This window comes from Galeopterus variegatus, unplaced genomic scaffold, assembly GCF_000696425.1.
Source record: "Galeopterus variegatus unplaced genomic scaffold, G_variegatus-3.0.2 Scaffold426, whole genome shotgun sequence".
NCBI lineage: Eukaryota > Metazoa > Chordata > Mammalia > Dermoptera > Cynocephalidae > Galeopterus > Galeopterus variegatus.
The window spans coordinates 217,983-243,580 of record NW_007726537.1 but is presented as its reverse complement, the minus strand read 5'-3'; the positions used below and the strand labels follow the sequence as shown (position 1 = coordinate 243,580).

The 25,598-nt window shown below is 46.1% G+C and overlaps 3 protein-coding genes across 5 annotated transcripts in view; 2 read left to right on the top strand and 1 right to left on the bottom strand.

Annotated features, from left to right (window-relative positions):
- MZB1 (marginal zone B and B1 cell-specific protein) lies at positions 1-1,988 on the top strand. Its single transcript, XM_008568622.1, has 4 exons — positions 1-192; positions 964-1,088; positions 1,421-1,531; positions 1,638-1,988. The coding sequence occupies exons 1-4, from the start codon at positions 19-21 to the stop codon at positions 1,792-1,794; spliced, it is 567 nt and encodes a 188-aa protein (XP_008566844.1). The 5' UTR covers positions 1-18; the 3' UTR covers positions 1,795-1,988.
- A 2,728-nt stretch (positions 1,989-4,716) lies between these two features.
- On the top strand, positions 4,717-17,319 carry SLC23A1 (solute carrier family 23 (ascorbic acid transporter), member 1). Of its 3 annotated transcripts, none has more exons than XM_008568618.1 (15): positions 4,717-4,839; positions 5,491-5,606; positions 6,073-6,230; positions 7,038-7,126; positions 7,288-7,367; positions 7,529-7,710; positions 7,850-7,970; positions 8,250-8,406; positions 8,721-8,868; positions 9,433-9,538; positions 9,769-9,898; positions 9,976-10,119; positions 10,728-10,823; positions 13,817-14,083; positions 16,899-17,319. In XM_008568618.1, the coding sequence occupies exons 1-14, from the start codon at positions 4,722-4,724 to the stop codon at positions 14,062-14,064; spliced, it is 1,893 nt and encodes a 630-aa protein (XP_008566840.1). In that variant the 5' UTR covers positions 4,717-4,721; the 3' UTR covers positions 14,065-14,083; positions 16,899-17,319. The 3 variants fall into 3 exon arrangements, with proteins under 3 accessions (XP_008566840.1, XP_008566841.1, XP_008566842.1); XM_008568619.1 differs by having other exon boundaries at positions 7,288-7,355; positions 16,899-17,195; XM_008568620.1 differs by lacking the exon at positions 16,899-17,319 and having other exon boundaries at positions 4,804-4,839; positions 5,472-5,606; positions 7,288-7,355; positions 13,817-14,135.
- Positions 15,384-25,598, bottom strand: part of PAIP2 (poly(A) binding protein interacting protein 2) — a 24,789-nt gene continuing 14,574 nt past the window's right edge. The window contains exons 2-4 of the mRNA XM_008568621.1: positions 19,992-20,155; positions 18,756-18,935; positions 15,384-16,405 (exon numbers count right to left, since the gene is read on the bottom strand). Of these exons, the coding sequence (XP_008566843.1) occupies positions 16,349-16,405; positions 18,756-18,935; positions 19,992-20,129 (375 nt within the window). The 5' untranslated portion in view covers positions 20,130-20,155 and the 3' untranslated portion in view covers positions 15,384-16,348. The remainder of the gene's footprint in view (positions 16,406-18,755; positions 18,936-19,991; positions 20,156-25,598) is intronic.

Here is a 25,598-nt window from a genome sequence, read left to right as displayed (position 1 = left end):
GAGCTGGCTCCGGAGGCCATGAGGCTGTCACTACCACTGCTACTACTGCTGGGAGCCTGGGCCATCCCAAGGGGCCTTGGGGACAGGGCCCAGCTCACAGCCACTGCCCCACAGCTGGATGATGAGGAAAAGTACTCAGCTCACATGCCTGCTCACCTGCGCTGTGACGCCTGCAGGGCCGTGGCCTACCAAGTGAGTCCTTCCCCCCAGGAATCCCTCCTGCCCCTGCCCAGACCCCTCCACCTACCCAAGATTCCCCTACTAGCCTTTGATTTCTACCCCCATCCCCCACTGGGCATCAAGTCCCAAACTCAGCTTCCCATGATATTGCCATCCCCACCTCACCTGAGCCTCCATGTCTCAGTTTACCCATCTGCCTGCCCAGCAGAGAGCAGACAATCTGGGACACCCCCACAGTATCTCAAGACCGTAGGGAATCACCTGCTTGTCCTCTCAGACTCCTCCCTTGTCAGGCCCATTCTCAGATCTAAACTTCCTCCCCAATCCTGACTGGGGTACCTTTGCACATGTATATGTGGTGCACAAATGCACATGCGTTGAGTGGTGTGTGTATGAGCATGCGTGTGTCTGAGTTCACACATGAACCTGTTGAGCATGGCTGCATGCCTATGTCTCTATATGTGGAGCCTGTGAGTGCACGTACCATTGAAGATTTGGCTGGGTTTTTTTTCTTTCCTTGTTCTTGTGGTTTAAAATAGCATGTGCTACTGGGCAGGTGTGCCTGGAGGAGGGGCCCAGTGCCCAGGCCTAACATTCCACCTCAGCATTTCCACCCCAAACTCCCATCCCAGGAGAGTGGATCCTGCTCTTCCCAGCTTTGGGGATCTGGGGGAAGGGCTGATCAAATGGCTCCCTTGCCCCCTCATCTTCCCCTGTCCTCCCTCCTCCCCCCAATCTGGCAGCAGTCCCAAAGCCCTGGCTCCCAGCCCCTCCTTGTTCCAGATGTGGCAACATCTGGCAAAGGCAGAGGCCAGACTTCATACCCCAGACTCCAGGGGTCAGCGGAAGCTGAGCGAGTTGATATACACAGATGTCCTGGACAGGAGCTGCTCCCAGAACTGGCAGGAGTGAGTTGCCAATCGGACCCCTGCCTCCCTCCTCCAAGGGCAGGGCTGGTGGGTGGAGATCCTCACTCACCCATTCATACCACGCACACACTCCACTAGGGCTCTGGTCCCAGGGAGGGTGCTGGCGGGCATGAAATCTGGGCTCTGGAGCTGGGAGCAAGTGGGAGAGCAGAGGGCTAGCAGACAAGGTCACTGTGCAAACTTGGGCCAGGGGCTTTCCCTCTGTGAACTCAGCAAATGCCCAGTGTGTCCAGCTTGGTGTGGAGACTCCCACCAATGGTGGGACTGGGCTCCCACCAATGCTGTACCCCTCTCCTCCCCACTGCTGCCAGCTACGGGGTTCGAGAGGTGAACCAGGTGAAACGTCTCACGGGCCCAGGGCTTAGCAAGGGGACAGAACCAAGCATCAGCGTGATGATCACAGGGGGCCCCTGGCCCATCAGGTGATGACAGGCAGAGGGTGGATGGGATGGAGTCCTTGGAGCTTTGGGTTGCCTTCCCTCCCCCATGGTCTGGGCAGAATCTGAGGCTCCTTCTGGGCTCCTCTAGGCTCTCCACGACATGTTGGCAGTACTTGGGGGAGTTTGGAGAAGACCAGATCTATGAAGTCCACCAACAAGGCCAAGGGGCTCTGGAGGCATTGCTGTGTGGGGGCCATCAGAGGGCCTGCTCAGAGGAGGCTCCTGTCATAAGGGAAGAACTCTAGTCCTCAACTCCTCCTTCCCCTGAAGAGAAGCTGGGGCTTCCTCTGGATCTTCCCCATTCCTGTCTGCAGGCTGCCAGGAGGGCAGGGAGGCCTTGCTCTGTGCTGCCACTCTCCCTCCCTCCCTCCTCTAGCTCTGGGGCACTGGGTAGGGGCCAAGGCCTTCCCATCCAAACTTAAATAAAACCCAGTGATCTTGATTCCTTCTTTCTGCAAAAGATGCTTGGGGGACTGAGAGGACAGACATTGGTGTTTCTTCTGATGATTGATGTTTCTCCTAGAGAGGACCAAATACACATCCCCACAACTTCTCAGAGATAAGAGAGAGCTGTCATGGATGGAAATGTAAGCAAGCTGTCCAAGGCATATAGAACCAGTTATATACACAGTGACATCCCAAGTCCTCAGATCCATGGAGAGAGAAAACTAAAAAACTCTGTAGGCAGGCCACCTTGTAGCCACACCTACTCCAACCGCTCCTTACTATCTGTGCCCTTCCCAGAACACATGTCTCACTGGTCTACGCCCAGTAACCGCTCACTTTCTACACTATGCCTTTAACTCCAGCTAGTATGGTTGGGCCTTGGGTGCCCGCCTGGCACAGGACAGGGCAGGGTAGGTTTCCTGGAACCAGCTGGATTCAGTATCTTGGCTCTCAGTCCTGCTCTCCCCAGAAATTCTTCTGGCTGGAGGCTCTTTCCTTAGGAACAGAGCCCTGGGCCCCACCTAGGTCTGGGAACCTGGGGTCCAGTGGTGCTATAACTTGCAGTTTCCTTTGTGAGTGTCTCTGATCTGCTGAAGCTCTGGGAGGTAATCAGAACAGACGCTCTAATCCCCATTTGACAAACAACAAAAGAGACTCAGGCCAAGTCCCAGGCTGAGTGGTGGCAGGGCTAGGAGGGGTTTCGGATTTGGACAGTGAGGGGAAAGTCAGCGGCTGGAGGAATGGAGGTGACCCAAAGAAGGCACTCACCACTGCAGCTTCCCTGAGATGCACTGGAGCCCCAGCCCCCTGCATCCCAGCACCTGTTCCGGGATCTGCCCGTGGCGACTCCTTCCCTGGCCTTACCCCAGGAGAGAACCCTTAGGTACCAGGAGGACAGCCAGGGCCCAAGGAATCAGCTGAGCCATCAGTAGTATCAGGTATGGAGCTGGGCACCTGTGATGTGGACCTGTGTGACCCTGTGTTCCTGTAGAGTGATTTAGAGAGACTCTGCATCAGACTGTGGGTGTTCTGGGTCATTTGTGCTACTGTGTATCTGGGACCATGTGCAACTTCCCAGCCTCGTCTGTGTGTGCTGTTGTGTGGTTTGGGTTGAACTGTTTGTGGAGCTGTGTCCGCAGCAGGTAGGGCTCTGCTTCCACAGCCCTCCTGGGGAGTACTGGGAAGAGAGGGTGGGGAGGAAAGTGCTGGAGAGTTGCAGAGGCTTCGAACTGGTCAGACAACTCTGGGAACCTGGGAGCAGGAGCTGAGAGGAAGAGAAGACAGGCAACAGAGGACCGGGCTGGAGGCCGGACAGGCAGAAGGATTCAAGGCTGTGGCATGAAGCTGCTGCCCAGCTGGAGAGCGGTGCTTCCTGTGAGCCCCTGGGGCAGGGCCTGCCCGTGGGCACAGCAACTCAGAAGTAGGTGGACCCGAAAGTGGCTGGGGCTGGGACAGCTCAGAGGGGTACAGGCCCAGCCGCCACCAGCTGAGAAGCTGGAGCTCCCTGGGGCCCTCCTCATCTCCCTCTCCACCAGGCCTCAGGCCCTACGGCAAGGCTGGGCTGAGTCTGCCAGGGGGGCACAGGCTGGGGACAGGACTGGCTTCCTGGGCTGTGTGACATGCAGTCACATAGGGCCGGGTGCTTAGAAAGGCCCCGTGCTCCGTCCAACGCTCTGCCGTTGCTCTTTTAAAATTCTTTTTTTGTGGGTTGGCTGGTGAGCTCAGTTGGTTAGAACGCAGCCTTGTAACCGCGTTCACAAAGGGCAAATGTTTGGATCCCCATACCGGCCAGCCACCAAAAGAAAAAATTCTTCTTTTTTTAATTTAAATTTTTTTTCTAATTTTTATGTCAATTGATAGGGAACAAATAATTACACTCTAAGATGTTGTTGTGGAGGGGAGGTGAAAGGTAGGGTGGGGCTGACGTACTCGGCCCCCCGTAAAATTCTTCATGCTTCGGAACAGGAGTCCTACATTTTCGTTTTGCACTGAGTCCCACAGATTATGTAGCTGGTCATGGCTGGGACAGGAAGGAAATCCTTGTCCTGACACAGGGTGGGGGTCAGGCCAGACCAGCTTAGGCAGCTCTGTCTTAGTGTAGAGGCCAGTCTGTTGCATGCCTCAGGGACCCTGAGGGGCGAGGGACAGTGCAGGGAGGGCACTTCAGACTAACCTGAATTTTAGGACTGGTTTTCTAAACTTGCTACATGTGTGGCCTTGGTCAAGTCACATCTCCTAAATCTGTTTCCTGGACTGTAAACGGGTTAATACCACCCAGCACCAAGGTTACATATGACAGTGCCTATGCGTTGCTTGGTACAAGGTCATTCCTCAGTAACAAGAATGGTTATGATGATGATGATGATAATGATTAACTTGTTATTAATAAGTGGGGAAGGACCTCGTACAGGATGTTACATAATAAGTGCCCATTTCCACTACCTTTTCTCTCACATCACCCAGGGCTTGGTAAACTTCCAAGATTGTCCCCTCATCACCCCCTTGACTCTGGCCTTCTCTTGGAAAACAAGAACGGGTCCCGTGCCCAGGCTCGGGTGCAGGCAGGGAAGAGAGTGCTCAGGAGGCAAACGTGGCAGAGGCTTGGGCGGCCTTTACCACTACAGCCAGGGTTAATACGTTACCTCCGCCTGGGGGCCCCCCTTTCGCACCCTTACGCAATCCAGCGCTAGGGATCTGGTTACAGATTTACTTCGAACAATGTCTGATGTGTGGAGTAAAGTCCTCCTTGGCCTTTGTAAAGTCATCCCCTCTTCGCTTCAGGAACTGCTCAAACCTGTGCCCCAACGATGACGGCCCAGGAGGACTCCGAGGGCCAGACACAGGTGCTGGGGGATGGGTGGGCACTGGGTGGGGGCAGGGCAGGTGGGGGCTGAAGGGCCTGTGCAGACCTTCTCTCTGGGAGGGCTGACAAAGGTTCAGATGAACTTAATAGGGAGTGACTGTCCCAAGCTGAAAGTGGCAAATCGGGAGATGGGGTAGAGGTGGGGGTGAAGGAGCCTTCAGCTTTGGGACTGGCTGGCTACAGCTTGAGCACCGATGGAGACCCAGCCCCCCACCTCCACCCCCTATGTTACCCCAGGGACCTCCAGGGGCAGAGGTGGGACTGGAATGGGCTTGCCCACAGTCTTGAGCCTTCTCATCCCCTTCTCCTGGTACCCCTCAGGTCATCTGACTTAGGGGCCCATTATCCTGGCTAGAATGCCCAGGTCCTGAGGGCTCTCAAAGCCAGCTTAGTTGACTGATCCCTGCAGGAAGCAAGTGAAGTGGGAGTTAGGTGCAGCCAGGCCAAGTGACAACCAGTGGATGGACTATGGGGGTGGCTAGAGACCCCAGGCTCAGACCCCAGTGTGAGTTGCTGACAGGCAACTCGGGCTACCTGACTAATTCTGGGGCAGAACAGACTTTGCTTGTCCCCATCACTCTACCCTGAGCTATTTTTCTCTGCTGCTCCCAGCATGAGTCCCTGGGCTCAGCAGGCACTTCCACCAGGGAACCCCCGATGCCCCTGCCCACAGAGCCCAAGTTTGACATGTTGTACAAGATCGAGGACGTGCCGTCTTGGTACCTGTGCATCCTGCTGGGCTTCCAGGTGGGCTTCCCCCCAGGATTTCTTCATCCCCACTCTGCACACACTCTAGGGATCCCAGCCCCCCCCCGGTCAACGAGGTTATCTTGGGTAACAGAAAGAGAAACCTAAAGTCAGTACAGTGACTGTCATCAAGCAGGGTGGGGAAGAGACTTGATGGGGCCTGAGAGAAGATTAACTCCCTGGGATCGTGTGACATCTGCCAGGCAGAGCATCAGTCAGGGAAGAGGGCCCATTCCACAGAAGCTGCAGGAATAAGTTGGGTGGAGATTAATGACCCCCAGAGTGGTGAGCAGTAGCTCTCTGGGCATCCCTGGTGGGGAGCATCAGTCCTGGGTGGGCATGCTGCCAAGGGCAGGCAGGGTTCAGGCCCACTGAGACAGGTCCGAGGGCAGTTAGGGTGCCCTTGTTTCCTGTGACTCATGTTTCCTGCCTCATGCACTCTGCACTCACCCTTCCCCACCCCCAGCATTACTTGACCTGCTTCAGCGGCACCATCGCTGTGCCCTTCCTCCTGGCTGAGGCGCTGTGTGTGGGCCAGGACCAGAACATGGTCAGTCAGCTCATCGGCACCATCTTCACATGTGTGGGCATCACCACTCTCATACAGACCATACTGGGCATCCGGTGAGCTGCCCCCTCCGACCTGCCCCCTGCCCTGCACACTACACATTCAAGCACGTGCATGCATGTACACGTGCACACACACACACTGTGACCCACATCATAGCAGGAGCAGGTGGGCCCTCTCAGAGGACAAGAAGGCCGCTATCTGTCCTCGCCTGCTACTCCTGCCCCTAGGCCAGCCTTAGAGCTAGGCAGCTGGGCTCCTGCCCTGGGCCCCTTGATTTAAGGGGCCTGCTCTGGTGCTCCTCAAGGACAAGGAATATAAATTTAAGGGAACATGTCCTAGGCTGGGCTCTACCCCTTTTAAGCCCTACTCCAAATACTCAGGACCACCTGCTTCCATGCCCAAATGGCTGGCCATGAGCCAGCTTCCAGAGCCGGTGCGGGCCTTTTCAACAGTCCATACTCCTGGGGGCTCCTTGCACCTGTGTGCACAGCCCTAGGCTTAGGTGACAGTGATGAAAGGATGGTTGTTTGAGTGGTGTGGGGTTGCGGGGAGTTGTGAGTGGAGCTCGGAGGCAAGAACTGAGCTGTCTACTTCTGTGCATGTGGTCTGTCACAGCGCAGGAGCTGGTGTTGAGGAGAAAAGGGGGCAGGTTTCAAACTGGAGACTTCACTTGTTTTCTCCCTTGGGCCCCCCAAAATGTTACACAGTCCTACCTGGGACCTCACAACTTCCCTTTGCCCTGCCTCTACCCCTGCCCGTCTGTGTGTCTCCATCGCTCTCTCTGTGCCCCTCTCTCCCTGTGTCTATAACTCTCCTCCCCTCCCCACCCCTGTCCTTGCTGCTCTGTGCCTCTCCTCCAGGCTGCCACTGTTCCAGGCCAGCGCCTTTGCATTTCTGGTTCCAGCCAAAGCCATCCTGGCCCTGGAGAAATGGAAATGCCCCCCGGAAGGTAGGCACACTTCTGGGGTTTGCTCTGGAAGAGAAGGTGGGTCAGGGGCCTGGAGGTCTAGGCAACTGTCCAGACACCAGGGTGCATTCATGGCAGCATCTCCTCTCCCTCTGTCTCTGTTGCCTGTTTGTGTGTGTGTGTGTCCCTTTCTCTGCCCCTAGAGGAGATCTACGGTAACTGGAGTTTGCCCCTGAACACCTCTCATATCTGGCACCCACGGATACGGGAGGTGGGTTTGCATGTGAGGGCAGAAGAGACTGGGACAAGAGGGAAGGGCTAGATGGGTGTAAGGGTCATTGCTAAGTTGGGGTATTTGAGGAGGTAGTCCAGGAGCTTTCATCCTATTAGTGGCCAGGTCATGGCCTTTACATAGTGACTTATAGCTGATCTTTGCTCTTCCAGGTCCAGGGTGCAATTATGGTGTCCAGCATGGTGGAGGTGGTGATCGGGCTGATGGGGCTGCCTGGGGCCCTGCTCAGCTATATTGGGCCTCTCACGGTCACCCCCACTGTCTCCCTCATTGGCCTCTCCGTCTTTCAAGCTGCTGGTGACCGAGCTGGCTCCCACTGGGGCATCTCAGCTTGGTGAGCAGGAATCAGGCCTGATCCCTGCCCAGCCTCAGTGCCCCCCCACCCGTGCCTCTTCATGTCCTGCCCCCTTAGTCCTGGCTCTTGGCCCCAGCCTGGCCTACCAGCCACCTCTTCCTGGTGCCTCTGTCCCCAGCGCCATTCTCCTGATGGTCCTCTTCTCCCAGTACCTGCGCAACTTCACCTTCTTGTTGCCTGTCTACCGCTGGGGCAAGGGCCTCACTCTCCTCCGCATCCAGATCTTCAAGATGTTTCCTGTGAGGAGCTGGCAGGCGGCTGGGGCTGGGACTAGGGCAAGGGCTGGACCTGTGCCTAGAGCCAAGGTGGGGTCAAGGGCAGGGACAGCATGGGAGCTAGAGCCAGAGCAGAGATGAGGTCCCAGCTAGAGGCTGGAGTAGGTATTGGGGCCGGGGTCTGAGTGACAGCTGGGGCAAAGGCGAGGACTGGGACTGTGGTCAGGGCTGAAGTAGAAGCAGGTTAGCCTGGACCAAGACCTCCAGTGCCTTCAGTGCATCCCTCACCCCACCCCACTTCAGATTGTGCTGGCCATCATGACTGTGTGGCTGCTCTGCTATGTCCTGACTCTGACGGATGTGCTGCCCACAGACCCAACAGCCTATGGCTACCAGGCACGAACCGATGCCCGTGGGGACATCGTGGCTATTTCACCCTGGATCCGCATCCCCTACCCATGTGAGTGACCCCACTTGGGCCCCTCTGCCTCCAACTGAGACCACCTGTGAGGCCCCTGATAACCGCAATCCAGCTGATGACACAGCTAACACTAGCTGCACATTTATAGTGTGCCAAGCAGAGTGATATTTTACTCAGACAAAGCCTCACTCCAGCTTCATGACTCTGAGTGACCCAAATCAGCTCTCACAACTGTACAGCTTCCATCCCAGCTTGCAGTCCGCTTGCCTGCCCCTCTCCCTGTCAACTATGGTTCTATCCATTCTTGACCCACCACCATCTCCTCACTGAATCCTCCTCTCCCCCTGGCCCAGGTCAGTGGGGCCTGCCCACAGTGACTGTGGCTGCTGTCCTGGGAATGTTCAGTGCCACACTGGCGGGCATTATTGAGTCAATCGGAGATTACTACGCTTGTGCCCGCCTGGCTGGTGCGCCACCCCCTCCAGTACATGCTATCAACAGGTATGCCCATCTGCTCTCTTCAATCAATATCCGATTCCTTCAGGGACCACTCAGGAAACAAACATAGAGACAGGGTTGGGTCCCAGAGGGGTACACTTGGGCAAGTCGCTAACACTCTCCAGACTTCATTTTCCTTGTTTATGAAATGGGGATGCTCTCATTACTCACTCTGTGATTGTTGGGAGTAGCTGAGGCAATAATGGAGTCTGAGGGAAGTCACAGTCATTGACAACCCTTCCATGTGCCCAGCTCTCAATGTGTATTCTCATGCAACTCCACTAACCACTCTGAGACAGGTACCATTATTACCCCCATTTTATAGATGAGGAAATTGAAGCCCAGAATTGCTCAAGAGAGAACATGCCAGGGCACCAGGACTAGCACTTGAACCTGGGTTTCTGGCTGCTGGACCTACATCTGGCCTGGAATGGGGAGTAGTACTACTCTCCTGGGGTGGAAAGTTGCAACACGCACAGCCCTGGAGAGGGCGGGCAGCTGGCCAGGGCCATGGAAGGGCACAGGCTGGTGCAGAGAGAGAGCCCTCCCCTCGCCCTTTCCTTACAGGGGCATCTTCACCGAAGGCATCTGCTGCATTATCGCGGGGCTATTGGGCACAGGAAACGGGTCCACCTCTTCCAGTCCCAACATTGGCGTCCTGGGGATTACCAAGGTGCAGGGACGAGCCAGAGCAGCACAAAGTCCAGCCCCCATTTCATGTACTGCAGGCCCCGTCCCAACCCAGTGCCCTCTTTGGTCTAGCCGCACTGTCTTTCAGAGGCCCCGCCCCTGCATCAAGCCCCAGCCCGTTTATGCCTAGCTCTTATGACAGGCCCCGCCCCCGGAACTAACCCCGCCCCAACCTCGCCTCCGGGTCTAGCTCCGCCCCTGGCCCCCTGGCAGGTGGGCAGCCGACGCGTGGTGCAGTACGGAGCGGGTATCATGCTGGTCCTGGGCACCATCGGCAAGTTCACGGCCCTCTTCGCCTCGCTCCCTGATCCTATCCTGGGGGGCATGTTCTGCACCCTCTTCGGTGAGTGCCTGGCTCATGCCCGGGCGTGGGACCCACCCGGCCGCACAGCGCCTCCAGCGGTTCTCCTGTGTCCGCAGGCATGATTACAGCTGTGGGGCTGTCCAACCTGCAGTTCGTGGACATGAACTCTTCCCGCAACCTGTTCGTGCTCGGATTTTCCATGTTCTTTGGGCTTACGTTGCCGAATTACCTGGAGTCCAACCCTGGCGCTATTAACACAGGTGCCTCCCACTGTCTACTATATTCAGAGGTGGGGAAGGTGGGGTGGGCCCAAGACTAAGCACATCCCACTTCCTCAAAGGCTCCACACAGCTAGAGCCACAAATCCTACCCAACTCTGATATTAGTCAGCAGCTGAGGGGCTAAATTAGCAGCTGTCCTTTATTTACTTTTCTGTGGACAGGTATTGAGCTTTATATATGCTCATTTAATGTTCAAAACAGTTCCACGAGATGGACAGTATTATCATCTCCATTTTATTTTTTTGGTGGCTGGCTGGTATGTGGATCCAAACCCATGACCTCGGTGTTATAACACCACGCTCTAACCAACTGAACTAACTGGCCAGCCTTCATCTCCATTTTAGAGATGAGAAACGAGAGACTCAGAGGTTGTGATTTGTCCCAGTCAACTAGCAACTGGAAGAACTGGGATTTGGACCCATAGATGGGAGAGAAAGAGGTACAGCTAGGCTTGAAAGTCAAGGCTTTGTACCATTTTATTGCCATGATTACTCAAGGAATTCAGGAGGCTGCAAAAGTGGTAACCCCCTGAGCCCTGCTCTCTAGGTAGGGCCATGACGCCCACTGGCCCTTGGCCCATTCCACAGGCATTCCTGAAGTGGACCAGATTCTGACTGTGCTGCTGACCACGGAGATGTTTGTAGGCGGGTGCCTTGCTTTCATACTGGACAACACAGTTCCAGGTATGGGTCAGCCCTGGGAGGAAAACAGAACTAGCCTGGGCTCAGTGCATTCCAACAGATGGCCCTTGAGCTAGAGCTGTGGCCAGGTCCCATGCAATGCATGCCCTGCAGGGAGCAGCATGAACAGATGGTATGGTGGTGAGCCTGCTGGGTGGAGGGAAAGACCAATGCACAGACATACCTCTTAGGCCCTGAAAATTCTTCTCTCCATTTCCTAATAGCCACTGGGCTAAGTTGTGTCTTTGCTTTCTTAGAATAGCATAGATATAAATGCAGTATCAGTTTGTTTGGAAAATCCAAGTACGGCAGCAGCCTGCCATGGTTGCTACTGAAAAGCCCCTGACATTTTCCTTTGGTACTAGAGCATTTTGCAGGGATCATAGAGCATACTTTGTGGAATCCCTGAGAACCCCCCCTGGCCCACACATATGTGCCCAGTAAATGTATTTAAGAGATGTCACCGGGTGATCTAATAATAAGTAAACATTTACTGGCTGGCCAGTTGGCTTAGTTGGTTAGAGCGCTGCATTGATAACACCATGGTCAAAGCTTTGGATTCCCTTGCCCGCCAGCTGCCAAAAAAAACCCCAAAACAAGAAGATATTTACCGAATCCTCAAAAACTGACCACAAAGTCATAGTCACAAAATTAAAACGCTGCACATCTGGGATCTTAACAACATCCATCTGACACAGTCAATGACCTGTGTCCCAGCCACACCACACTGCCTCTGCTGGAGGGTTTCAGGGACCTGGGCTGGAAGACTGGTGAAAGCTCCGTGGAGACAGGAGTTAACGACTCTATCATTATAAGGACATAAGTGGCGGAAGTAGCAAGGTGGCCCTCCTTCTCCAGCCACTTACCAGCCTGAACACAGCCACAGATCCTGCCTACATCCCTCTCTCTGAATCCAAGTGTTCACATTCACAAAGCATAGGAGTCAGAGGCTGCACATAGCTTGGTAGGTTGGAAGTGGGGTGGGGGAAGGGCCAGGGCTCCCCATGGGATTTCAGGCAGACTCAGATGAGGGAACTATTGGTAGCAGCTGTCTCTTAAGATGCATGGGTTTGCTACCTCACCATAGTACTCACCACTTCCAATTTATTTATTTATTTATTTTTAATTTTTTTTTGTCCTTTTTGAGACCGGCCGCACCCGCGCTCAGCCAGTGAGCGCTGTGAGTGCACCGATCATCCCTATATAGGATCTGAACCCGCGGCGGGAGCGCTGCTGCCCTCCCAGCACCGCACTCTCCCGAGTGCGCCACGGGCTCGGCCCACCACTCCCCATTTAGAGGAAGCTGGGCTGGGTGCTGGAGCAGTCCATCCTGCTGTGCTGAGACAGTAAAGTAGCAGCCTGGATGCGCTGCTGTATTCTGAGAGATTTGTGATGTGAGTAGCTAGACTAAGCTACCCAGACATCTTTAATGACAGCCTGGCTGAGTCCCTCACACTTCCATCCTTCAACCCAACTGAACATCAGCAACCATCCCTGCCAGGGATTATTATAGGTGTTATGCCACAGTTTTCAAAGTCCTTCAATATGTATTGATGAGGAATCTGAAGCTCAGAGTAGTTAAAGTCATTTGCCTAAGAGCATACAACCTGAATTCAAACCCAGGTCTGGCTGGCTCAGAATCCAGTCCTTAACCATGGAAATAGCAAAAGCATTTTCCAGCCCTTAACTTGCTGATGGGCCACTTTGCATTTGCTCTTTCTCTTTACCTATCCACAGCCCAACCTTAGAGGGTAGTTAATTTAGTTCAGCAAATGCTGGTAGAGCTTAGCAGCTTGACCCTGAATTAGACAGAGGATGTGCACAAAGCATAAATCATGGTTTGTTCTGAGGAGCTCCTGGCACAAGATAGAAAGTAAAACTGGGTTTATATAAGGAATAAAGTCAATGAAGCTGGGCTGCAGTCACCTGGAGGTCTTCCTGGATGAGGGAGACTGGGTGGGGCCTAAGGGGAAAGAAGGGGACTTGGAGAAGCAGAGAAGGTACTGCACATAGGCATGGAGAGGTAGGCTTCCAGGCCTGTCAGAGGGAGGGAGCTTTGGGCTAGCTGCTATGTATGTCCTGGGAGTGGTGGGAGGGTAATCAGACACCAGGATGAAAGTCCTGTGCCACACCTACGGCTCTTCCCCCTCCACTGTGCCACTTGTGCTCTTTGTGCAGCCAGCCCCAGCTCAAACAGTACCTCCTCCAGGTAGTCTTCCCTGAGGACTTCAGCCCTCCCCTCTGAAATTTTGGGACACATTTGGTTTGCACTAGTCATGGATTATTCTCAGCCAATGCTGCCAGCATGTAGAAATCCCTGGTTCCTGTTAGATTTACTAAGAATATTTCAGTCTTTGTCAACCCCAGCCCTCTTGTGAAAACCTCATCTGCCCCTCCCCCACCTATAGAATTCGTAGTTTTAAGAATTCTTTGGTGTATCCCTACTCCCCATCAAAGATTTTACTTAGCTGGACTTTTTGAGGTTTGTACTATAAAAACAAAGAGTTTGTTTTCCTAATACGGAATCATAATACTGAATAGTAATACTGATTGTTTCAAAATACATTTCCCTACCCCGTAGAGCACAATCTGTGTACTATTCGGTGCCTATGGGCTCAGCACACACTAGACTCATACTTACAGATGTAGGCTGACAGTTACTTAACCTTTCTACCTTTCTTCATCTTAAAATTTTCATGTAACAGTACCTATATACCTCTCAGGGGGGTGTTTTGAAAAAATGAAATAATGAAAAAGCACTTAGCACAGAGCCTGGCACACTGCAGAAGTTAAGCAATAAATACAAATTATAACTAGTATCTTTTAGGGTTTCCTAGAGCTCTGGCTGTCAGGAGCTCAGAAACCAGATTCAACTTTTTAGGACCAGATGATATTTAAGAAAGACACTTGATTCCAGAAGACTGCCTTAGGACTAGGTTATGGGAGGTAGCAGAGGGTTTCTGGCCCTGGTAAATGACCCCAGTATCCTCTTCCAGGGAGCCCAGAGGAACGAGGTCTGACACAGTGGAAAGCTGGAGCCCATGCCAAGAGTGAGATGTCTACCAGCCTCAAGAGCTATGACTTTCCCTTTGGGATGGGCACGATAAGAAGGATTGCCTTTCTGAAGTACATTCCTATCTGCCCAGTCTTCAAAGGATTTTCTTTAAGGTCAGAAAATCAGCTTCCAGTTCCAGAAGACACTCCAGAAAATACAGAAACTGGGTCTGTGTGCACCAAGGTCTGAAAAATTACTTCCAGAATATGTCTACGGCTTTTGTGGAAGGTTTGAGTAATCAAAATATTCTTATGCTGTAACCAAAGAAAAACCAAGCTATTCAGTTTCCATTTTTGTGAACTGTTTTATGATTGTCCTCAAGGGGAAGGTGATCTGGGTAAAAAGTCAATATATGGATTTTGGGTGGAATTCCTTAGCCATTTTATAGTGAAAACAGAACTTCCCAATTCATGTGGGTCACTAAGAGGTTACAAGTATGTTGAAATAATGATCTCCTCAGCCTTCTAAATACCTGAGCAGAATCTGGGCCAACTGGAGTCCATGAGCTAATAACTCCAGCCATGTGCAGCCTCATTTTTGCATTCCAGTATGCTAAACAAATATCACTTTGATATTTGACATGGAAAAGGTTGAGAAACACACAGCACAAGAACAGGAACAATCCTTTCATATACACTGCCTTGTTTCAATAGTGGGCATGAAATTAAAACCCTCTGAAATTGGATGACCTCAGTTATCCTAAAACTATGCCAGTACAGGCCCTGATGAGGTGATCATTTGTCCCTAGGGCTTTATAAAGTATAGATAGCTGATGCTCTGAAACCTTCCATCACTACCCGTAATGTAGATGCCTGACTCTCTAGTTAAGCACTATAACTTGGCAGTATGTGGAAATGAACTCATTTGCCTCTGTCTGAGTTTAGAGAGAAAAGATCTGTAAGCATCATATGTTTAACAGCTTGTCATATCACTCGTGGTACTATTAGAGAACAAAGGCAACTGGGCATTACATGGTTCCAAAAAGAACAAGAATCAAACATGATTGTCTCTGCCTCAGAGATTCTTTAAAAACCAATCTATTTATTAGTTTGTAAGGTGGATACTGAAAAACACTGGGGCATAGGTGCTCACACCAAGGACCCCCCCGACCCCCAGAAAGAATGTGAACAGAACTGACTACATGGCCTTCTTAATCTTCTTCAACCCAACAAGGTCAAGAAAAGCCTTGTGAAGGACAGAAACCAATGGAGGTTACACTAGAGTAAGGACATCATTATATTGGTCAACCATAAAGTTTCTTAACCATGGCTATCTGCAACTGCTCTAACATTGCAGCCTGAGGTGATAAAAAGCAAGGGCAGGTCAACAGGGTTTACTTTACTGCTGTATTTTGGACAGATCCTTGCACAGCAACATACTTACTACTTTGGAATATAACAAAACATGATTTCTTAGCATATTTTACCAGCAAAGTTGTCCTGAGGTACTAAAGTGAGTATCACCACTGGAAGGTCTAAATTCCAGCACCAATAAACACAACCATCAGCTCAGTTCTACTATTATTTTATTTTTTTAAATATTTTTGAAAAAATATAATTTTTTTACAATATTTTCAACTTAAACACTATTCACACTGAACACGTATGGCAGCTTAACCTACCCAAATATGAAGTTTAAGAAGCCAAAACTGTTCTAGCTTTGTTAAAAGAAAAGTTGTGCTGCAGACTACTGTCGTGATGGTTAACAAAGCAAGGAAAAGCACCATTCAAATCATGTTACAATCTTTGTTCAATTGAACTATGGGTTGGTGTTCATCATATGTTAGATTTCACACAGGTATAGCTATGATGCAATGAATCCTTAGAAAAAGATGCAATTCTCGAATCACATACTTCCTCAGATGTAACATTAGGAGTAGAATTCAATATTTCTAACATGATAACATACCAGAAAAGCCAGGACTAGCTCGCTATCTGATCACTACCTTGTAACTTCAGTAACCAAAGACATACTTATCTATAATGAATTATCTCAATTAACAGAATTTCTTCAGAAAAAGGAGGTTCTTTTTAATGTGGACAAATGCAAATTTAAGTCTAAAGTGAGAAATCGGCTTAACAATTGGAACTTAATTTAAATTTAAAACAAGTTTAGACATTACAAGTATTAGTTAACCCTAAGGGACCAGTTTAGCCTCAAAGAAGACAATTTAGTACAATTTAGAGGTCATTTGACTTGGTGCTTTGTCACAACTTGACTGGTGCTTCTTTCCTCGCTGTCTTCACATCAAGCCATGGGGCCAATTCTAGTTTCAGTAAATGTTTGACAGCTTTTACTTAATAACAGTCTCAGCACTTTTATTAAGCATGCAAGACTAACAAAAACTTTGGCAATGCATAAGTGTAACACAGTGACAAGAGAGAGCTTTTACAATTAAGTCTTCTAATACTGCCTTCACAGTGTGGAAATTGTGCTACATCCACCAAAAGAGGGCCCCGTCTACTCAAATATTTTAGTACTTCACCCCAGGAACAAACTCCTTTGCATTTGGATTCAGATTGCTCTTGACCTGGAAAATAAGTACATATAAAAGCAAGTTCATTAACAGATGGCTTCAGATACTCAGAAGCATTCAACCTAGATCCATAGGCAAAAACATATGCCCCCTCAAAAAAACAAAACACACGACAAAAGTAAGAACTCAGATTGTAAGGTTACAATTAACCCCCAAAAAATCTATGGCAGGAAAAGGAGGAACTAGATGTAAGCTATATATCATATTATATCAAATTAAATTAACTTTCTAAAAAAGTAGGAATTGAAATTAAGTTTGCTTAGGTGTAACCAGAAACCCACTAACTCACATAAACTAAACGAATAGCACTGAACAAGGAATTGTTAATCTATGATACCTGACTTTCTTACCATGCAAACATGTTAAACAAGAGTTGAAATTATGATTAAAGTAACTGGAGAACTGTTGATGGATTAATTTTACTTTATGATCCCAATTGAAAATATGGAGCTGTCTTTCTACAACTGCTGTCTTCTAATTCCCACAGGAAGCATGGTATGTACCAGGAAAAGAAACGTATATGGGAGCCAGACATCTAAGTCCAAAATCTCACCTCTGTCCCTAACTTCCTGTGTAAACCCAAACAAGTCACCCTCTCTCGGATTCCATTTTGCATCAGTTTAAACAAAAAAAGGGAGGAATGGGCCAAAGTCTCTAAGAGCCTTAGAGACCTGTACCAACATTATTCTAGGTCTCTAAATCCTTAATTTCCTAAGTAGACATGTCAGTGTATAGGAAGAATAGCTGGAAATTCTCCTCTATCACATTTTGGAGTGCAAGTTGATAAAGATGAAAAGAAACCAGGACATATTCCAGGGGCTGAAATGTAGGTAAACTGGCAGGCTTTTACACTGAATTTGACCCCTACATGTCACTTACTTCAAGACCAATGGCACAATATTAAACATGTCAGAGTAATAATTTTAGTTTCATAATTTATACAAAGCAACTTCCTTGGACAGGATATATTCTACCTTCTCCCAAGGGAAATATATCTAACTTTAATGTGTAGAGTTTAAATAAAAAATTTTCAGTGTTCTTGAATGTACAATCTTTTGGCAGCTACAGAAGAATGAGAACGAAACAAAGTAATTTCAAATAGACTTGAGCAATCCAGTTTCTGTGCTGTGGAATTATACTGGATCCAGATTAAAGTTATACATTATGCCTAGCAAAGGGCTTTACTCATTAGGACAAAAAGGATTATTTGTGGAGTGAATAACATAGCCATAAGCAAATATATCCCCATACACTATTCAGATCATACATCTGGCTTAATTGGGTTATCATCATTTACTGCAACAAAGGCTATACAACAATGTAAATTTCAGTGTTCTTTACACAGTCCTTTAGAAGAATGGTTTCCAAATGCCTGACTTGGGCAGGTTGGCGATATAATAAATTCTCTGGAGTGCTTTTTAAAAATTAAAATATCTAGGAGATTGATTCTCCAGGTATGGGATGCAGCTGATAAACTGATTTTTGTTTTTAATGCTTCACAGGTAATGATGTACAGATTAGGAAACCACTGCACAGTAACCAGAAGACAATCACAAAAAAAACTTCAGAGTCCAGTGGGCAAATTCCAGAGAACTATCTTGTAGAAGCAACTAGAGACTGTAAACACGGAAAGAAAGGTTAACATTCAGACTTAGAAAAAACTGTTTGGCTTCAGAAAATTATTTTAATTTTAGTGGACTCATGAGGTTGTACTCTAGTGCTGATGTTTAGTTATCACAATTCCTGAAAAAAACTTTTTACTGCAAATATATCATGAGCAATGAGACCCTGACAATAATTAAAAATACAAATATAGGTTTGTGTCCCTTTTCTGCCAAGAACTTGTAAAATTCCTTATTAAATAACAGTTCCAAACAAACTGGGTACCTCAACAAAACCCTAGGTCAGGAAAAGATCTCTAAAATTTTACTTTCAGATAAAATTCTGCATATTTCACCAAATGTTTAGGATAAGATTAAAGAGCAAAACTTCTCCATCAAGTTACTATTGTATAGGCAAGTCACATGGTAATACTATATATTTTTTGGATTAATTCTTTAAGACATTTAAGTATCCTGGGCAATATCAAGACTAAAAAAAAAAACATCACGACTAAAAGCAGAGGCAAGAAGTTCATTATTGGTCTAAGAGTAGCTCCATAGTGTTGCCTGAAGTCACTCCATGTCTTAAGTGAGACAGAGAAGCCTCTGCTTCCACTGTAAGAAACAGCACAATTTCTGAAGGGGGAAGAGATACAGAACTCTTTCTAAACAGATAGTAGCTGGCTTTTCTGCTTATGGGAAAGATAAGCTAGGTTTTAAAAAGATGAAAAATAACTTTTTACCACAAGATCTTCCAGAGAAGAGCCATCACTGATAACAAGGTCATTAAATTGGTCTTGAATTTGGTCCATAGTTTGTGGGAGATCTCGAGCTGGAATAAACCACTCATGCTCTTCTTCCTCTTCCAGCATTTCTTGGAAACAGCGTTCAATAAATTCTTCTTCCCATAACTCCTCTTCTATCTAAGTTTACAATAAATAAACGATAATTCATAGCACACTTGGTAAGACATCACTAGGAATGGCTTAAAATATCTTGAACTAAGCCCTTTAAAAAATACATCATACCTTCTCCTCAGCTTCTGTGCTAAGGAAAAAAAATGTTTACCATAAAGACCTAGGAAAAATCTGTTTAGAGTTTTTCCTATGTCTTTACTTGTATTAGCAGAATATTCTTTTTTCCATTGAGGGTGGCAGGGAAGAAGTAACAAGGAGTGCTCTCTTCAATGAATGCATATCAGAATTACCTGTGATACTTAAAAATTATACAAACCCTAATGCAACTCAAAAATGACGGAAATAAAATCTCTAGCGGGTAGGGTCAGGGCATGGGTAATTAAAACAAAACAAAACAAAACAACCCAATTGGTTCTCAGTGAAATAAGACTAAACTGTTTTACCCTTGAATACCCATCACTGGACATGGAGAAGTCAAGCTGGTTACTGATTACCAAAGCAATGATTAGGGGAAGAATTAGAAGGAAGATGGGAACAAACACAAGAGATACAGGAATAAAAGACAACATTTATCAGTGTATGAGAGTTCTCTAAAGAGAAGAGTGGTGTCAGAATTCTCAGGCTGATCAGATTGAGGACCTCAGGTGAAAAACAGTGTAATTCTGCACTCCTCTGTGCCTATGTGCTCCTGATTCCTGAATTCTCTTCAGTTTCACTGTAATATAGCTATCTAATTGGTGTAAGGCAGTGGTTTCCAAACCCAACTGCTCACTGGAACCATTGGTGAGCTTTTTAAAAACAGTTTCCCAGGCTCCACTCTAGTCTTCTTGAATCAGAATCTCCAGGGTGGGACCCTGAAACAAGCTTCCCAAGTTATTTCAGTGAGCAGTTAAACCTGGCAGTAACTGGTAGCCAAATAAAATAGGAGTGGTGGCACATAAATTCACATATTTTACATATAAAAGACCAAATTAAAAAACACATTTCAAAAACAAGTACAACCATATTATTTGAAGGCTATAAAGGGCAACGAAAAAGAACACGTTTGTATATAAAACTAACTTGTCTGTTGAATTCCTCTTCATTTTCCATCCACATGTACTCTGCAAATGGATTGTCATCCTCATGAGAATGACCGTTAATAATCACATCTTCATTGATGATGCTTGGGCTAGTACTGCTGCGACTTGGATCTTTCATGGTTGGCGTTAGATCTCCTTTTTAACCTTAAAAGAATAATAGAGTTAATTTACTCATTCTTCAGTTTTCATTACTGAAAGAATTCATTTCCTTACTTTTGCTACCAGGCATCGTGGTCAGGTGTTAGAGGCACATAATATACTAAGTGCACAATGATAAATTGAGCAATTGGGAAATTAGAAAGCTTCATTTTTTTCCAAATTATTTTAATGTTTAAATAATAGCTGAGGAGAGCATAGATTCATCTAATATTTTCTGATAACAGTAAATGAAGGTAATTACTTGCTCACATGGAATGTCCAAGCCATCAAATATATTTTATACTACATATTCCTTGTTTTATAAAACAAGCACTGTCTTAGTCATTAAGTGAAATGATGAAAAGCAAATTCTACTTTTTAAAACTGATTTCAAAAAGTCCAGATGTTAAAAGTGAAAACTGATAAAATTTTAATAACCTTAGTTCCTCAGTCCCAAAGTATAGCTCTGGATCTCTCCTTAATTGCCCATTATTTGCTTTTTCTTTGGGTCTGTATCAAGTTCTGCCATTTCTGAATTTCTCCACTGTACAGTGAATTTTTGGTATCTAATCTCTTTTTAACTGAGTAAAAGTAGTATCAAATATAGTAGGTCTAGTTCTTTCTTTTTTTTTTCTTTTAAAAGATGACCAGTAAGGGGGATCTCAACCCTTGGCTTGGTGTTGTCAGCACCACGCTCAGCCAGAGAGCCAACTGGCCATCCCTATATAATATCTGAACCCGTGGCCTTAGTGTTATCAGCACCACACTCTCTCGAGTGAGCCAGGGGCCGGCCACAGGTCTAGTTTCTTATGTTCTGTTCAACATGGTCAAACCTAGTTGATATACTGCAGGCTAAAAACACGAAGCATGAGGTTTCAGATTCTACAATATTTGACCAATTCATTAAGTTAGAAATTGCTAAAAATAGGTTTATACAAAATAAGTCACTTATACATAAACTCAAGTAGTAGTGTGATTCGTGCCAAAGAAAGGAAATAGCATACCTAATATGAGGACAGAGTTAAAAAAAAATTGTTGAAGTATGATTACTCCAAAGTTATTATAATCAAGTAAAATACTAAAACAAAAATCTCCTACTAGAAATATTTTTTTCCCCTGGGGTAAGGTTCAAGGGAGAGACTTACTCTATGTGTGTTACCTGGCCAATTAAATTAACTTTATAAACCTATCCTTAAGAGGATATAATTGTAATAAAAATCTATAGCTCTACAGAGATAGAGCTTATGTTTAAAAAAATATAAAAAAAATCCATAGCTGTTCATGGCTGTATGAGTTTTGGACCTAACCTGGGGAGTGGGGTGGGGTCCTAAACAGTGAGTAGCAAACAGGAACCAATCCCTGCATTTGACAGATCCCAGTGAAAAGTATAAAGTACCCATAAAAATACTCAAAATACTGAATACTAATGACAATAGCATCATGGTGGTGAAAATTTTCATTTTTAAGGGATCCTCAGCTAAAAATTACTGAAAATTTGTGTTGTATGCATGTGCATGAAAAAGAGGCAGAGACAGACTCAGTTATGTGCTAGGGTATTGTAGAAAGAAAACATGATTTCGGTTAGGAAATTGAGGCACTGTAAAAGACAGCAGAGAGACAATGAATATCTTTGTTTTTATTTATCATCAAACTTGGATGAAATAAAACTATTTTGACAACAAGTTTTGACTAAATAGCAATCAGTTCCTCTAAAGAAACTTACTTATTCTTATACGGGGTGGGGGGTGGGGTCCTCAAAAAGTTCATGGAAAGATTCGTATTATCTTTTGTAGTTTTCCACAAACTTTTTGAAGTACTCTTGCATGTCAGGCTACCAAACATTTACATGCTCATTTCTAAACGAATTACATTTTAGAGTTTCCTTGAACACTATGAACAGCAGGAGTTGATTCTCCTTCTCAACTGGATGAAACTTTGCTTAATCTGTGTCTGAACCAATCATTAAGCTATGTTCAAACACACCCCAATTTATAACAGCTTTCCATTATTTTCCCAACTTGTACCCACTAAACTCTACCTTTCAGAATATCACAGCATTAACAAATAACAGAGCACACCACTTCCATCTTTAGTTAAAATAGCAAAATAGCAGAGTACAGGATATTTAATATTCAATTGGAATTGGTTAAATAGTAACTATATATGAGACATACATTTGCAGAAATACTTCTAACTTGCTTTTAAATATGCTTCAACGGGTTAAAGTATATCTATACATAATCACAATTTTTTAAAAAAGTGTTTTCCACACATTTTATGAGCACAAGTTTGTGCTAACAATGAAAAACCTGCCTCAACAAATTCTATAGTCTGGGAGTCATCAGTGGACTCCCTCCTTGTTTGATGTCAATCAGTGACAAATAAAATATAAACAGTGAGTAGTAAAAAGGGATCTGTGCAGTTGACAGGGCATAGGTCAGCTTTTTGCCAATTAACAACCTGGGGTTTCAGTATAGATCCCAGTGAAGGAGTCTACAAAGGACAGTAAATGAAATTACTTTGTAAAGCAATATTTGGAAAACAAATAATAATTAAAGCCAACAAGAATGAACTGGAAGGGCCGGCCCATGGCTCACTTGGGAGAGTGTGGTGCTGATAACACCAAGGCCAAGGGCTCAGATCCCTATATAGGGATGGCTGGTTAGCTCACTTCAGAGAGCGTGGTGCTGACAACACCAACTCAAGGGTTAAGATCCCCTTACTGGTCATCTTTTTTTTAAAAAAAAGAATGAACTGGAGCCCGGGCACTAACTTCATACCTCAAATAGCTGAGGGAAGGAACAACTGCTAACCAGATTTCTGGCTACAGCCAGCCAAATAAAAACCAGAGGGTAAAAGGTAAAGATCATTTACTTCCATAATGCTGACAAACCTGCAGTCATTGAGCTTAAGGTGTGTTAACGTATGGTAATATTAGGATTACCATATATTCCTGATGTATCATATGTAATATTATATCAGGATTTTTACTTTTTCTTCTATGACCTGTTCTTGACCCTTCTTGGACATACTTTTAAAAGTGTGTTCCCTGTGTGTCTTGTGCTATTTTTAAAAATTGAGATATAGGGCCGAGCCCGTGGTGCACTCGGGAGAGTGCGGCTCTGGGAGCGCTACGCCGTGGGTTCGGATCCTATATAGGGATGACCGGTGCGCTCACTGGCTGAGCGCGGTGCGGCCGGTCTCAAAAAAGGACAAAAAAAAAAAATTTGAGATATAGTTCACATACCATAATAACATTTACCATTTTAAAGTGTTTGATTCAGTGGTTCTGCAAGGTTGTGCATCACAAATACCTAATTCCAGAACATTTTCACCATCCCAAAAAGAAATCCTATATCATTTGTTGTCACTCCCCATTTCCCTCCAAGTGCCCTAACCCTAGGCGACCACTAGTCTATTTTCTGTCTCTATAGCTTTCCCTATTCTGGACATTTCATATAAATGTAATCATAAAATATGTGGTCTTTTGTATCTGGCCTCTTTCACTTATCATAATGTTTTCAAGGTTCATCGATGTTGCAGTAGCATGTACCAGCACTTCATTCCTCTCTATTGCCAAATATTATTTTATTGTATAGATATACACATTTTGTTTATCTATTCATCAATTGATAAACATCTGGGTTGTTTCTGCTTTCTGCCTATTATGAATAATGCTGTTATCAACATCTGTGTATGGGCTGGCCAGTTAGTTTAGTCAATTGGTTAGAGCATGGTGCTGGTAATACCAAGGTCCAGGGTTCAATCCCTGTACTGGTCAGCCACCAAAACAAAAACAAAAACAACCAAACAACAAAAAAGCACTACGTAGAAGCTTTTGGATGAGCACGTTTTCAGTTCTCTTGGGTATACATACCTACAGTGTATTCTTTTAATACTAGTCTTATACTAGTGCAATTTCAACCATGACAGAAAAAATGAGTAAAAAAGGTGGCTGGATGACTCCCTCCCTACTGCCAAGCACACTCCTCACTCCAAATCTTTTCCCCAAAGGTAACCACTGTTCATAATTTTCAATATATTTTCCCCCCAAAAGTATATGCAATATGCAATAACAGTACTGCATTTAAGGGCTTGTACAGTTATCACCTCTTAATACTCACAAAAGTCCTGTAGGTATATAGGTATTATGATCACATTCATTTCAATGATGAGGAAACTAAACCTTAAGTAACTTGTTCCAGAGTTCACATCTAGTAAACAATGGAGCTGAAATTCAAGTCAAGGCAGCCTGACTCTAAAACATGCACCCGGTATTCAATGTTGCCTTTAAAACTTTTTTTTTTTTTTAAAAGATGACCGGTAAGGGGATCTTAACCCTTGACTTGATGTTGTCAGCACTGCGTTCTCCTAAGTGAGCTACCTGGTCATCCCTGTATAGGGATCCGAACCCGTGGCCTTGGTGTTATCAGCACCACACTCTCCCAAGTGAGGCACAGTCCAGTCCTTAAAACATTTTTTATACATATAATGGCTGGTTGAAGTTAAAGTTATTTTTACAGTATTAAATTCAACTAGTCTGTAGCTTCCAAGAGCAGTCAATACACAATATTTACTACATGCAAAAGTTCTCCAAAATAATAAAATATGAACTGCCAATACAAGCTACTTTTAAATGAAACTCTGGAATCTAATAAAAAGCTTACAACAACAAGGGGGATGCTTAATGAAGAAAAACAGTTGAATTCCAGTAAGAGATCTTTGTGGTGTTTTAAATTACTCTGGTGCCATCCCCCACTTCACAGATTGGTGGCAGCTTTGAATATAATAGTCTGCATTCCTGGTACAGGTTAAAGGGAGCAATATGGATATTATTTGCAAAGAATCAGAGTTGTTTTGACCTGTTTGTCCTAAAGGACTGACTCAAGAGTTTGCTATGGCAGAGGGGGTGGAAGGCTTGTTGTTAAAAATAGTTAAAGGTAAGTCTCTCTGTGCTCTCTCTGCTTCCACCACCGTGCAATGTGAGACTCCTGGGTCACTGTCGCCACCACCAGATGGACTTTGGACTTCCTAGCCTCCGAAACTAGCCTGCACTTACACTGCTACATCTGAGACAAATCTGTGTGGCAAGGCTTAGAGGGATGGCCAACAGTTGCCTCACTGCCATTGGAGCTATTGATGCTACAACCTCTAACAGGCCTGTGAGCTGCCAGGAAACCTTTAGCTGTTTCACTGAGAAGACAGTCCGTCCATGCAAGCAGGCTAACATGGTCTTATATCACAAAATGAAGCCAGAAGCAAAAGAAACTCGACAAATCTTTCTTTGCCATTTTATTCAAAGTTAAGAGTATAGTGTCAGTCGAACCTGAATTTGAACTTACTAGCTTCATGAGAACCTCTCAGAACTTCAGATTCTTAATGTTTAAAATGGATTGTTTATGAGAATTAAATGATATGATGTGTATGTGTGTGTATATATATATATATA

Coding starts and splice junctions, on each gene's coding strand:
- SLC23A1 (XM_008568618.1), top strand. CDS start 4,722: ATGTGTGGAGTAAAGTCCTCCTTGGCCTTTGTAAAGTCATCCCCTCTT. Junction 5,607..6,072: donor GCATCCTGCTGGGCTTCCAG/GTGGGCTTCCCC, acceptor CCCCACCCCCAG/CATTACTTGACCTGCTTCAG. Junction 7,127..7,287: donor ATGGAAATGCCCCCCGGAAG/GTAGGCACACTT, acceptor CTCTGCCCCTAG/AGGAGATCTACGGTAACTGG.
- MZB1 (XM_008568622.1), top strand. CDS start 19: ATGAGGCTGTCACTACCACTGCTACTACTGCTGGGAGCCTGGGCCATC. Junction 193..963: donor GCAGGGCCGTGGCCTACCAA/GTGAGTCCTTCC, acceptor TCCTTGTTCCAG/ATGTGGCAACATCTGGCAAA. Junction 1,089..1,420: donor TGCTCCCAGAACTGGCAGGA/GTGAGTTGCCAA, acceptor CACTGCTGCCAG/CTACGGGGTTCGAGAGGTGA.